The 14387-nt window shown below is 43.9% G+C and overlaps 1 protein-coding gene across 1 annotated transcript; it reads right to left on the bottom strand.

Moving 5' to 3' along the window:
- Positions 1-5339: 5339 nt before the first annotated feature.
- Positions 5340-12834, bottom strand: ST8SIA3 (ST8 alpha-N-acetyl-neuraminide alpha-2,8-sialyltransferase 3; the record flags this gene model as incomplete). Its single annotated transcript, XM_082640788.1, has 4 exons — positions 5340-5622; positions 8161-8718; positions 11131-11250; positions 12656-12834. The coding sequence occupies 4 exons, from the start codon at positions 12832-12834 to the stop codon at positions 5340-5342; spliced, it is 1140 nt and encodes a 379-aa protein (XP_082496914.1).
- Positions 12835-14387: the final 1553 nt, after the last annotated feature.

Raw genomic sequence — 14387 nt, 5'->3', positions numbered from 1 at the left:
ATATGAACTGCATGAGGAGTGATAAGCATTCAACTACTTTGGTCAACATGGTATATATGACTTTGCTCTATATTTTTGTTTCTCAAATTGTGGCCACAACAGAATCACCTGGGAATCTTTGTAAGCTGGGCTTATTCCAGGACATTCTGAGTCAAAGGTCTGGGGTGGGGAGCAGGGATTGTATTAGCGTCTCCTGTCATTCAGCTTTGCTTGCCGGTGGATCGGTAGCATAATCCAGGTCCTCACCCCATAACCCCGTTGTAATCTTAAATTGGAGTCAGTTATTCCATGATGGGCTCTTCACTGTGATTCCATTGTAATTAACAACAAGAGTGTGAGCTTCACTGAGGATAAAAACATCTGTTCAAACACATACATCTTCAATAATAAGTCATCACAATAAAACGAAATTTTAAGAAGTACTGCATAATACAATAATGACATCCTAAAATGTTTCCCATTTCAAATGTTATATCTATGTGGCAAAGCAATCAAAGTGTGAGAGAGGCATATTTAGTCATTTTGGTCCTTGGTATCAACTCACCTGTGGCCTTGATTAATTGGGCCACAGAGCCCAGACAGGTCCATCAGGTGGCCCAGGGGCTCTAAGTCTCCAGCACCAATGATCCTCCATCTGGGCTTTTCAGCCACATACACATAACCCCAACTTTCTTTGTAAGCAAAAGCATAGTTCTACACATTCAGGGAGAAGTAGAGGCTAAACAGAAACTTTTGCCTGGCACATTCAAACAACTGAGGGGAAAAGGACTTAAGGATCCAGAATTATACAGAAAATTGCTCAGTCTCTCATCTTGCACATGAAGACCCAGCCCAAATTATTCATTATTATTTGCACATCTTCTTAGCATATTGAACTAAATGCAATAATGTGGAGTCTGCTGTTGAAATTACTTATAACATGGGAGGCATTGACAAAATGTATTTTTACCTCAAGTGGCCTCAACTGAAAATTATACATATGGAGAAGTACATAACCATCTTCAGTATGCAACTTTTAAATTACGTATACATATTACTAAAACACGATTTTGTTAAGACGAATAGATTATTAGATAAGAGTCCATCTGTCAACTGGGAACTGTCAGTAACTGAATTGTGATTTACCAGATTTATCAGAATCATGATTTACCAAGTAGGTTTCCTCTCATTTTAGGGGAGAATGTAGCTTATTACCAGTGGACTGTTGTATAACTAGGCAAGCATCTCCTTTTCCATTTTTCATTGAGAAATAATTTTTTTTTGGTGGGGGGAGAATCTTTTTTCCTCTTTTACAGCTTTTATAACTTATTTTATTTTCTGTGCCTTGTGAACCCAAGACCATAATCACTTTCCCTTTGAGCCCATTTTTATTTGATGCTGATAAGCCAAGAAGTACTAGATGAGGAGTCAGAATCTCTCCACTGATTTCCTGTGCAATCTTGGGAAAATCACTTAGCCTTTCTGTTTCTCCATGTCTCATTTGGAAAGTCAAGAACTAGGACTAGAGCTACTCAAAGGCTCTTCCATTTCCAGCGTCCTAGGGCTCTAGAATTCTGTCCCTGCTACCTTTGCCCTCAAGTCAACACCTTTTTACTGTCTGTGAGTGTCTAATAATTAGTAATTTGCCCTAAGTCAGAAGAAATGCTCTTCCATTCCTCAGCTTCCCCACCAAGTTAGGTTACTCCTGGCACTCATATTCATGGATAACTGGAGGCCTGGGCACCAGGAGGCTGGGGAGCCTCTTCTTTTGCACATCCTGGCTGGTAGCCCCTGTCAGTGCCCGACATCAAAATTACACACAGACAGCACAGCGGTCACAGTCAGCACTGCTCGGCATACACACTACTAAACGCACGGCACTTGTACAATGATCAAGGACAGTTAAGACACCGGAGCAAAGGCAGAGGAAGCACAGATGTTTAATCGTCAAATATGGGGAATGTTTTCTGGGTTTGGGAGGGATTCATAATACCACACGTTAACTCTGCCTTGCCTGGACCTGCATGTCTGCACATGACACTCAGAACAACTGATGAAAACGGAGGGACTAGCATTAAACAGGTGGCTAAATGTTTGTGGGGTTTTTTCCCTCTGCAAGTGAATTGGTCATTTGTATTGGTGTCATGTGTAGACAGACTTGGGGGCTTTATGGTGATATTTATTCCAATAGCTGGGGGTGGGCTCTGCCATGAGTATCTGAAAAGAGGAAAGATTCTGACAAAAGGATGCACTTAACCTAGAACCAATAAAGCAAGGGCAATGCAAATGCCAGGGGTTTGTACCTGTAGCTGAATCAGGAGGGAGGACCCAAAAGGCCCGTCTGCCCAATTCCCTGCTCTTGACCACACAGCCCCGGGAGTTCTGACTGCTTACACCACTGCCTTTCTAACCTGGACTCATGGGACCCACCAACTCTTTTGGTTGTGACAGTGGTTATATAGGTTTAATCTTTGAAACGGTCTTTAAAAACAAGAAGAGTTTTTGTATGATCAGCTAGAGGCTGTTTTTCTCTATGCTGGAACTGTAGGTCAAGGGCATACCTAACAATAAAAATAACAGTAAAAGCTGCCATATATTATTGAGTGCTGACTACATGCCGAAAACTGGGATAAATGCTTTACTCACATATTGAATCTAATTTTTGCAAAAGGAGGATATAGGCTGCATATAAAGAATTCATAATTATGAGAATTGTGGTTAACCACTATGGGAGGACTTGGGATTTTCTTCAGAGTTTTTTAAAGAAAAGGGAAGTATGGTCTTTTTGGATCAGCTCCAGGAAGTCCTACCTGGAAACGGGGGTTGAGCCTGATCTCTTAAGTTCTTCTAGTTCCGGGAGACAGGTCTGTTTCTTCAACATTTTGAGATTTTTGAAAGTGATGGATGAAATGATGTTGGGAGATGGCAAAGTCCTCTCACTCTAGGTTAAAATGGAGCCAAGAGTGAAGTGAGATTTACAAAATCTCCCTGAACTTAAAAAAAAAAAAAATCCCCAAACTTGCCATTCTGATGAGATCTAATTTAAATGGTCCACTAATAGACAATTAACTGGTTTTAGGGGTTTTGGTTGTTTTGCTCTTTTAGCCTTCCTGGTTCAAAGTGTCTACGTATTTATATTTAGTGAAATCTGATGGGCACATTGGCATTAAAACTCCAGAGGCAGAAGCTGGCTCATATAATATTGGCATTAATATCACTTAGCTGTAGCCAAATGAACTAAGTGCTTAGGAAGAGCCACCTAAACACTCCTGTCAGTTATCCATCTCTCAGTGACCCTAACAGAGAACAGCATGATAACTGTAGTACTTTCCTCTTTAAAGTGATAGGGAATAAGCATGTGGTTTCGGGGCCCATCAAATTATACCATTGAATTTTAAAATGTTTTTAATATCTCCCCTTTTAATTATTTCAAGTATCGAGCTGTTTTAGTGTTTCCCATTTCAAAACATCTATTCCTATTTTTTCCTGTTTGGATGATTGCCGTTCACATAACATTGGGAGATGTGTCACAATTGGTAACACGTTTGAACCTGTATGATTTTTCTTTCACTGTTAGTACTGGATCTACGTAACCTGCTCTGATTAGCTTTCTGGAAAAAAATTAGAATAAAACAGCCCCCCTTTAGGACCAGGCAGAACATGAGCGTAAGGACTGAGTCTTTCCTTACTGAATTTGGTTTGATTTTAGGCGTGATGACACCTTCTCAAGGAGGGGCAGTGAGCTGATTACTGAGCTATGGTAATTATTTGAAATGGTATTTGTAACATTACAAGCAATCTAGATGAAGATTTCTGGAAAAGAACAAGCTACCCCACCTAAATGTATTATAAATGTGCTTGACTGGCATTTGGAAAGAAGAAAGAAACCCTTATTAAAATTTAACATCAACTTGGCCAGGCTTTGGGCTGAACTGGAAGAACAAAGTGCTGCTCAGTGAAAAGCCAGGGACAGGAGTGATGTGATTTCTACTCCTAAGGCTGAAATAATGGAAAAGAGAACGGCTAGTGAATTCCTCTGTGGCAGGCCTATACATCTCCAGTTCCAAGGGTTTATTTAGTACCAATCTTGCCACGACACAGTGGCTTTTCCTTTCGAAGTGCTTAATTTGTAGGTGTATAGATCCAATTTCCGTGGCAAGAGGGAATATCTGGTGTCTACAATTGTCTTCAAGTTCTGGAGCAGTGCTGACGGACACAGGGATACTCAAGATGACCTCGCCTCAGTGCTATTCACATGGGGACCTGGCCAGCCTCAGAGCATCTACTCTGCTTTAACCCTGCTGGTTCTCAGAGGCCCTAATCATAGTTACAACACTTCAGGGGATATGGGATCCATAACAACTTCTAAGTATTCCCCTTCCAGGTTCTTAAGCTGACTCCTTGCCTCTATATTCTGAGAGAATTCCCAGCTCAGTGCTCGGGTTGGGACTGTGGGAGGCACTAAACCCAGGCTGCAATGCCCTGCAGACGTGGCAACAAAATGATCTGCCATTACAGCCCTCACGCCAAGAGATGAGATGCTGCCCACGACCTAGGCTTCCTTTGTGGTAGTGAAAGATGCACTGTATTATACACGTCTCGCCAGAGAGGAACCACGCTGCTGTAGAATGAGTTCACGGACTAGTGAGAATTTCATAAGAGGCATTTCTTATAAAAGTAATCATAAGGGGATCCCCATCATGATTTGCTCAGTTTGTCATGAAATATCAAAGTTACCCAGAGCCTTGAACATATCCATTACAGATGCAAGACATACAAGCAAAGCTATTTCAATAGGATTCCTAGCAAAAATATTAAACTCCACGGTGGGGGGCGGGGGGCGTCAGGGGAGTGGTTGGGGCGGGTGGGGAGAGAGAGAGAGAGAGAGAGAGAGAGAGAGAGAGAGACAATATATGCAAGCCAGTCTTTTATGTTATCATTTTAAAGAGTCTGACCCCACCCAGGCAAAACTGAAATCCTGCTCAAATTGGCCAGAGGCCTCTGATTACGAGGACTGTATCTGAGCAAAGCTGCAGAAACTACAGCCCTAATCCTCATAAAAAATGGGAGGCAGTTTATTATTAAAATACAAACATGAAAATACTTCAGACCATTTCGTTAGCAGCATAGTTCCAAATGCAACATTCCCTTTATCAATCAAGTTTAAGTCAGGTGGCTTCCAAGCATCTGTCCTGCTAAGACCCTTAAAAGAGCAGTGCAAAAGGGGGAGAGAAGACATCTTTCCTTTTAAGTGGCAGACAGTCCTTACAAGGAATTCTCTAGGGTTCTATACTGTCGACTATGCAGTGTGAGTTGGGGCCCTTTTACATCGGCCGTTTGGCACTTTCTGTTCGCAGTTCTCAGGCACAGCGTGACAGCGTCAGCTTGGTGAGCCCTTCCCCGTGCATTCGGTACAAGAGCTGAAACTCAGCAGGCAGCTGGTGGGACTCCTGCCACTTGGTAGTAAATTTGGTTCCTTTTTTGTCATAGTAATGGTATGGAAGATCTTCCCTCGTGTTGGGGTCGAATCCAAAAGGCCAAAATCCATACAAGTGTATCTCTTCACATATTGCTGACGCAAGGGTGTACATAAGAATACCTGTGCTCAGCCGTTTGGGTGACAAATGTTTGTTTTTCCAGTACCTGTGGAACAATACGTACAGGTGGATTCAGAGGCCAGTGTTGAAGGTTTTGGTCAGATGGGTCACTGTGACTGGTTTGGGAAGTGAATTTATCCAGGCAATTTAACCCGTACTTGCTTTGAATCTGTCTTGTAGACCACAGAACACCTCAGGGCAGGACCGGCTACATAATTTGTGAGACCCCGAGCAAAATGAAAATGTGGGCCCTTACTTCAAAAATTATTGAGAATTTCAAGAGGGCAACAGCAGAGTATCAAACCAAGCATCGGCCTTTCTAAGCATGGGCTCGTGTGTTACTATAGAAGTCACACATGTTTGAAGCCATCCCTGCTCTGGGTTGTCCTAAAGAGTGGTATCTCTGACTCAGTGGTGATGCCATAAAAGCCCACCTGTGAGAATGACTATGCTTCTCACACATACAGGGCCCTTGGGCTAGGGAGGAGGTTGTTTAATCAAAGGGGACCTCCTCTATTACTTCCTTATCCAAACTTAGAGATTAAATCTGTCTTGGGTTTGGAAAGATTGTAGGGCCTTATTTTTTTTCTACCCGCTCATAAAAAAACCACATTCCCTGTTCCTTTGTCTTAACCAAATGCTCCCAAGCCCTTCTTTGGCGTGCCAGAACCTAAGAAAAGTATTTACACACTTTCTGAATTTTAAAAAATGCTAAATTATGGTTGTTGTTCCTTCCATGTTTAGATAGTAATTTGAAATCTTCTTACCTAAACTGCCAAATATCTGAGACTGCTGTGGAGTGAGGGTGTGTGTGTGTGTGTGTGTGTGTGTGTGTGCGTGCACACACACGTGTGCCTTCATGACTGGCTGTGCAGGCATAATCAAACTGTTCATGAATCAGGGTTCCATGGACTGTACTTCCTCCAAGTTTTCATTGAACCAGCATGTTCAGGCCCGAGCTGCTGAAAGGCTGGGGGCCAGGTGGGCCTCACAGGCCGCTTCCTGAAGGTTCTATCACATGCAGTTCCTTCTTCACTACCTGAAGGCTTCACGTGGACATTTCCCTTCCAGGTGAAATTCAGAAGTTCAGTCTTTGTTTTAATATTCTTACCTAAGGAGTTAGAATGGCTTCTGATGTTTCTTTTGGTACAGCTGTACTTGAATAGAGCAAGAGGGGAGCAAAACAATGAGGTCAAAAGACCACAGGGCAGGTTGGCAGGAGGCCTGGCTTCTAATTCTGGTTCTGCCCATTTTGGGCAGTAAATGTTGGGTAAATAACTCGTTCTTTGTACCTCAGTTAATGCATCTTTAAACTTAGGAGTTGGGTTATATTTCCTCTTAAGAAGGTAACCATACATCCTGGGAAACTGGAACAGTCCCAGTTTGTGCCTATTGTCTTTGTTGTAATTCTTAATAGTGCCCTTTTTCTTTCAAAGAAAAGGTTCCAGTGTGGACTGTAAATTCTGGCGTCACCCTACCTGTTAGATACATACCAGTTGATTACACAATAATTCCTCCTTATATGAGAGGTCAACTACACAGATCTTAAATTTGGAAGACTTTAGAGGACTACAGGATACACTACTATGTACCCATCTACCATGGGATAAAAATTTTACAATCCTTGTTTACCAGACCTCCTAGAACCCACTCTAACTTGCAGTAACATCTGGACAGTATGTTAGGACACTGGGGCTATTCGCATAGGGGAAATTAGAGTTGAGGCAATTTCCTCAGATTATTTAAAGAAAAAATTCTGCAATTAATCTTGCTTTATAAAATGCCCTGCATTTTACAAATGCCTGCTCCCAATTCTGGCTGCTTATTAGAATCAGCTGGGGAGTTATTAAAACATACCAAGTGCCTGAGCCTCTCTCCTCCCCCACCAGACAAATTACATTAGAATCTCCTGAATTAGAGCCCAGGCAAGAGTATTTTTTAAATCTCTCCAAGTGATTCTAAGGTACAGCCAGAGTTAAGACTCATCGGACTAGACGAAAATATTGCATCCTGGTTAATCTGTCTTTCAAATTACAAGGGATAACGATGAGCTGATAAAATACTTTTCACATGTTTTGGCACTTAAATCTCGAATTATAAAAGCAGATTATACAATTTTGATTTGTCTAGGTGGTTTTCTAATCTTGGACATCTAAAAAGCACCCAAATATCAAATAAAAAGGAACATTTAAAGTCAACTGCATCTTAAAAAAACCAATTGATTTGTCCACTTTAGTCATGGGCATTATTGGGACATGGCTATCCATTAAAAGAAAATTATTGATTTGTGGTGATTTCCATGACTGCTTGTTAGGCTTACCACCAAGAAAGGGGACAGGGAATGGAGAGGAGAACCTGATGAAACACCAGTCCCTCCATTTGACACTTGGTTACCAGCTGGGGTAGGAGACTGAACTTCGTACCTAGAATGATCCATTCATTCATTACAAAACATAAGCGTTCATTCTAAGGTACTAAGCTAACCGCAACAACTAACTAATCAGTTCGCTACCACCCCCAAGAGATTACAATATTGATTTGCCATCTGGTAGGGTATGAGTTAAAGGCAATAAAATATACACACCTGTTGACATGTTGCATTATATTTCCAGGCCAAGCCAGTTGGACCTTTAACTGACCTCTGTGTTCAACAAAAAAGTCAACTAGTGTCCTGGTGACAGTTGCTGAAGTGTGGAAGAAAAATGCAGGGATCCAAAGAATGGCCCCATCAAGCTTTTTTAAACTGAGAAAAAAGTTGTTACGGTCCTGAATGGTCAAAAGATTGTTGTAATATTTTTCCAGGATGCTGGGGTTGAAGGTGGTAAGGTTGGTTTTCCTTCCAACATCTCTTTGGAAAGCCTCCGTAGGGGCAAAATTGCAACGGAAAACAAAATCTGACTTATCTATTTGTTGTCCACACCGGCTCCCTGTCAGGATCCCACTATTTCCAACCACAGCACAAATATTATAATGCTTATTCACAATGGGTGACACATCTGGAAGCAGCGATCGGAAGTTATTGCTAATAGAGAAAACATATTTATGGCTGGAATAATCATAGTGCATCAGTTGTCCAATCCGAACACTATTCTTGGTCAAAGAAAAATTTTTTATTACATCGACATGCTGAAGAATTTCTTGCCTAAAATAAAAAGAAATTCATTAAATATATCCCATTCAAAAGAATTGATTTTCCATTTTATGTCTTATGCTATTTCATTTAGACAAGAACCGTAGGCACTGAACCCAAGAAAGATTATACATTCATAATTGAAGGAAGAGCTGCTTCAGCATTTACAAACATGTGTTAGTCTCTCAAATTCTGGGTATAGTCCTTTGAAGCTTGTAAATGTTGTAATTTATGGTTTTTAGCTGCCAATTCTTTGGCTTTCTGCTCTACTTGTAAAGTGTATTCGATCAAGGGGGAGGCATAGGCCAAACTGTGTCAGAAAATACAGGGAGACAATTTACACAGGCCCCAAAGAGCTCACATTAATGCACAAACATTGGTGACTAAGAGTTTGTAACTAGGGACTACTTGTTTGCTATTGGACTGCAGCGTTCAAGGAATATCAAACATCACTGGTGTCCAAATAAGAGCCAAACAGATATGAGTCAGTATGGTACTATCTATTATTAAGATATGAAAATGGTAATAGCAGTGGGTGTGGTTGAATATTTAATAGAAATGAGATGATAATCTCATTAATGTCCTTTAAATAATGAAAAAGGAACATTTTTCTACTTGATTATATAGAAACCCATTTAAGTTAGAGAAACCTGATTCTTAGAAAAAGAAGCTGTTGTAAATCCTGAAGATGTGTGTATATTCTAAGAATTCAGAGGATAAACAAGGCAAGGGTGATACTTAGCACTAATTTCTGGTTGCTTTCATGTTGAGCATTAAGTGTAATTAAGCGTATCCTCTTAAAGTCTCTGCTATTTAAAATATTTAAGAGAGACCAGTCATATGTTACTCTTCTAGTAGGTTCTTCAGTTCTAAGAAACCACATTGAACCTCCTGTGTCTTTTGCCTAAAAAAAATAGCAGGAATGAAACTAAATGCTTTGCATATCATCATTTTACCTGGAATCTTATTTTTAAAAAATTACTTCATTTGACAAAATACAGAGAAACATAAACTGAAAGCTTTAAGCCAGAACTTCCAAAGTTACTAACAGTGTTCATTACAAACTGTTACAAAGGTAAAGTAAGTTTAAAGTGATACTGGGAAAGTTAATTAAAGCTTACCTAAATGGATTAAAAGGAGGGAAGTTTTGAGAAGGCAATATTGTTCTAACTGGTTATTTGGGTCACATGGCCTAGTGTGGGAAGAATATTTTTATTGAGTCAGAAATATGTTTGGGGAAAAGGTATACTGTATTAGACCCATGAAAAATTTCTGGGCTGTCTATAAAATTAATATTGGATTAAAACCACAAAAGTTAAAAAACTTCAGAGTTTTAGAATTAATCAATTATTGTCATGGACTAACTTCTAATTAATGTTTAAAAATTTTTAATCATAATCATGTGACTGTGTATCAACCTTTCAGGTAAACATTTTCATGACACCATGGATAGCTACTGAATTTGTTTTAATTCCATCATTAGATTAAAATAAAAGAGTGCAATAACTAGAAATTCTATGACCAAAACACAACACCCTAAATAGAGTGGTAAAATAAGTATTTGTAAAATAAGTATTCATGCCCCTAATGAATACACTAGATGGCTCACATTCCATTTAGCAGCATAATAATCCCACCAAAGAGGAAGGAGAAATGACTTATCTGGGATTGCTAAGAGTTGACCAGATATCACTGAGGAGAATAAATACTTTTGTATAAATCTCTTCCTTCTTCCCCCACCTCCAAAAAACAAAACAAAACAAAACAAAACAAAAACCCACACACAACACACAAAAACTCCTTCATGTATAAATGAAGCTGCTACAAGACAATTAAGAACAATGTTGGGTAGCTTTTACAATATGTTAAAAGCTACAGAAGTTTAATGAGAAGAAACAGGTAAAAAAACCAAAACCATAAAATACCTGCATATATTTGGGCCGAGATTTTCACTAGTAATTTGTTAGGGATGAAATGTAGTGTCTTCTGTGTTTCAGTGGGACAATACTTTTTTACTTTATTAAAAAATTTTTTTTCTAGTTGGGGAATGAAAATGCATTGCGTGGTATTTTTGTACTTAACTTTTTTTTTTTTTTTAATAAATGACTTTGGCAGTATTAGCCATAATGTTAGCTATACATCATGGTGCTCAATTAAGCTCAAGTTAGGGAGGATACTGGAAATATCTTTTTTCCCTTCCATTCAAATTGGTCTTTTTGATGTTTTCTTTTTATGAGAGGGCACCACATATTTAAATTAAAAAAGATTACTTATCAGCCTTTGTTCAGTCAGGCCAAGAAGACAATGCAAATACACCTCGGGTTGGGGGGGGGTAGATTTTTGTTGTTTTGTATTATTTCGTTTTGTTTTGTTTTTGAGCTCCAGAATTCAGAACACCTTTTGGATCTTTTCCCCCTATCCTACCTTTGATGTAAAAACGCTGTCCGATTAAATGTCCACTTAGGTCTGGCTTGGAGTTCATGAGTCAGAGAATGCGGAAAGGGCACAAATGACGGATCTAGAAGCTTCAGCGCAAACTGTGACCTGGAGAGGAGTATGAGTACACAGACAAACGTGCTGGCCTCAGCTAGGGGAAGCCAAGGTAGCCATTAAAGTCCAGCCGGCTGGGAGCGGGGCGGGGATGGGGGGCGGCTGGAACACGTACTGGCTACATCCCGCCCCAGAGCCCCTTCTCATCTGGTCCACTTTCTGCTCCCCACACACACCCGGGAGGAAGAAAGAAAACGAGGGAAATCCGTCTCCATTGTCCATCCCTGCGGGTGCGGGAAAGACCATAAAATGGCCGTCTTACGGAGAGCAGGGGCGGGAGCCCGGCGCTCGGCTAGAAGCTGATGCGCGGAGAGGACCAGGGAGTCAGCACCGCGGACAGCGGCCGCACCACGGCTCGCCCTACCCGCGCCGCCCCCGCCGTCCGGCCGGATTGATTTTTGTAGAACGGGCAGATGAACTGGAGACCCAGGGGAAGGCTGGGGGTGGCTCCTTCCTTAACCTCTTCCTTCCCGAGCCTAGGTCTGGTTTCACTCCCTGTCCCCTGACTGGGGACCCCCCTGGAGGCCGCTGGCCACCTCCACTCCTCTGCCCAGGCGGGGCTTCTCTAGGTTTCGCGTTCTGGCCTGGCCTGGACCACAGGGTGCACTCGGTATTTCCTACCCGCCCCTCAGAGGCTCTGCTGGGGGAGCTCCTAGGGGGGCACACTAGGGCAGAGGCTCTCGACGAGCTGCGCCAAGCTTCGCCCCGGAGCCTTCTCAGTTCAGCCTTGCGCCCGTTGGGGACTTGGAGCTGGGGCGAGGGTAGGCGGCCCTTAGGAGTGCTCGCTTCCCGCAGAGGGCGGGGGAATTGCAGAAATCCCGGAAAGGCGGGGTGGGGGGCGATGGCGCGGTGTGCGGGGGAGGGAGGGAAGGATGGAGGTCGAATACCCCAGGGGCTTCGGGAGAACAGACCCGCGCATCATCTGATGGGGTGAAGGGTTGGGGAGAGGAAAGGAGGAGAGCGCAAGAGGAGTCCGGCGCCTGCGCCATTAAGTCGCCCCGGACCGCCCAGGAGCCCGGCCGTGGAGTCTGCGGACAGGGGCGCGGGGTAGGCACTCACCTAACGCTTGTCCATCTCTCCATGCCCCTTCCCAAATACACACAGGGCCTCTCCCTCCACCATCATTCTCCTTAAACCCTCCCCCCATTTTTGAAATGGGGGAAGGGATGCCGAAGAAGAATACGAGAATGCAATCACATTGATTAGGACAACGGCTTATAGGGGCTCTGGGTTAAAAAAAAAAAGCACGGGAGGGGTGGTGGTGTAAGAATCAGAGAGACGAATGGAAGGACCACGCAGTTTTCTTGCCCAAAGTGTCTCGGAGAAGGCAAAACACCCCCCTCTGACCTCCCGCCCCCATAAACCAGATACCTGAGGGCGCTCAGCGGCCCGCACTCACCGGAATCCCGCGTGGAACATGTACATTCGGGGCGCCCCCGGGTTGGCATACTTGGGAGTGGTGAAGATGTTCTCCTTTTTCAGGGACACGTAGCTGATGAGCGATAAAATCAGCAGGGCGACGCTGAGCATAACCAGCCCCAGCACACTGGCGACCCGGGCCATTTTGCAATTTCTCATCCCGGGCTGTGTTGGGATCAGGAAAAGCGGGGAAAGCGGTCCATTGAGCGGCCAGCAGCTCGCTGGCGTGTCAGTGTGTGTGAGTGTGTGTGTGAGTGTTCGCGCGCGCGTGTCAGCGTATGTGCCGGGGGGGGGGGTGGGTGGGTGGGTGGGGAGGGGACCGAGCAGGGGAGTCGCGGAGGGCCGGGGCGTAGGGGCGGGCAGGAGCCCCAGAGAGAAGCCAGGCCCCCAAGGCAGGGGCGAGCGGGCCAGGAGGCTGAGCAGGAAGATGGAGGGTCTGCGCGGCGGCGTGGCGATGTAGCTGCGCGCCGTGCGTCTCCGACCGCCGGCTCAGGCTCCCCAGCGCGTTGCCAGCGAGGCTGCCGTCTCCTCTGCCGCCTGCAAGATAAATGTGATTGGAATAACGTTACAGTTCGATCTAAGCACAGGATTTAATTAATGAACTCTAATCTCCCAAATAACCGGGGGAGGGGCGGAAGAGGGAGGGATGAAGGGGGGTGGCAGAGGGAGGGGAATTGAGGCTGGAAGGCTGCAGCCCACGTCAATGGCCTTCCCAGCTGAGGGTGCGGGGCGAGGAGGTGTCTCCGGCCAGACAGAGGCCCAAACTTAGTTCAATGGACAATTCATTACTTTATAAGTTAATCGTGGAATATAGAGATAAATAACTGGAGTTGCTGTCCTGGAGGATACACAACAGCTGGGTGCTTATGAGATGCAGGGAGAGGGGTTTTAGGAGTAGAGATGTAAAAGCTTCTCTCCTCACCACAGAGCACAGGCCCGGGCCCCACGGATCAGCACCTGCCCCAACACCCCAGCAGGGAAGTCCTGAATAGCGGCTGGGCCTTGTGAGCGCTGAAAACCTCCTTGGAATCTTCCGTAATCTCTCCCGTATCTGCTTCCTATGCCCAGCGCATACTACACTTCACTCTAAAAGATGGGTGGTGCCTAGCAGAGTTGTAAGGTGAGCTGTGAGTGTGGAGGGCCCGGCTCCCCCTCCCTTTCCTCCCAGTGTCTGACTCCCAGCACCCTGCACGTGGACAACCGGCATGCCCCGGAGGTAACCAGGACTGGAGCAGTTCCCTCTGATTAAACTCTTCCATTGCCCACTTTTCTGACTCATCCCTGTGGCCAGGCCTTCAGGATGGGCCACTCAACTTTGCCCTGAAGCTTGGCTTAGCTTAGACCAGGAGCTGGGGCATCATAAACCTCTGTCCATTATAAATGCCCAGAACTCTCTTTTGGAAGAACTCAGGAACCAAGTAAGAGATGCCGCCTCCGAGGGTGGAAGGAAAGCTCACTGCGTAACACTTTGTGTTGCTGTTTCAATTTGTTTGAGCATATTCACATGTTATCTGTTCTAATATACATTGGAAATAAAAGTTAGTTCATTTTCAGTCATGCCGTTGGATGCTCAGAAGGCAATCTACATGTTTCTTTAGCTCTGTCCTTTGCAAGTAACTTGTGACGTCTTCCCCCTACCTTTACCCTTGGCCTGGTCCTCCCAGGACAGTAAGCACTAAGGAAAGAAGCTGGAGGTGAGAAATCGGCCTTCA

Source organism: Mesoplodon mirus (genome assembly GCF_964341445.2).
Source record: "Mesoplodon mirus genome assembly, chromosome: 13".
Lineage (NCBI taxonomy): Eukaryota > Metazoa > Chordata > Mammalia > Artiodactyla > Ziphiidae > Mesoplodon > Mesoplodon mirus.
Note: the sequence above shows the minus strand (reverse complement) of the source record. Positions and strands in the feature narration are given on the sequence as shown.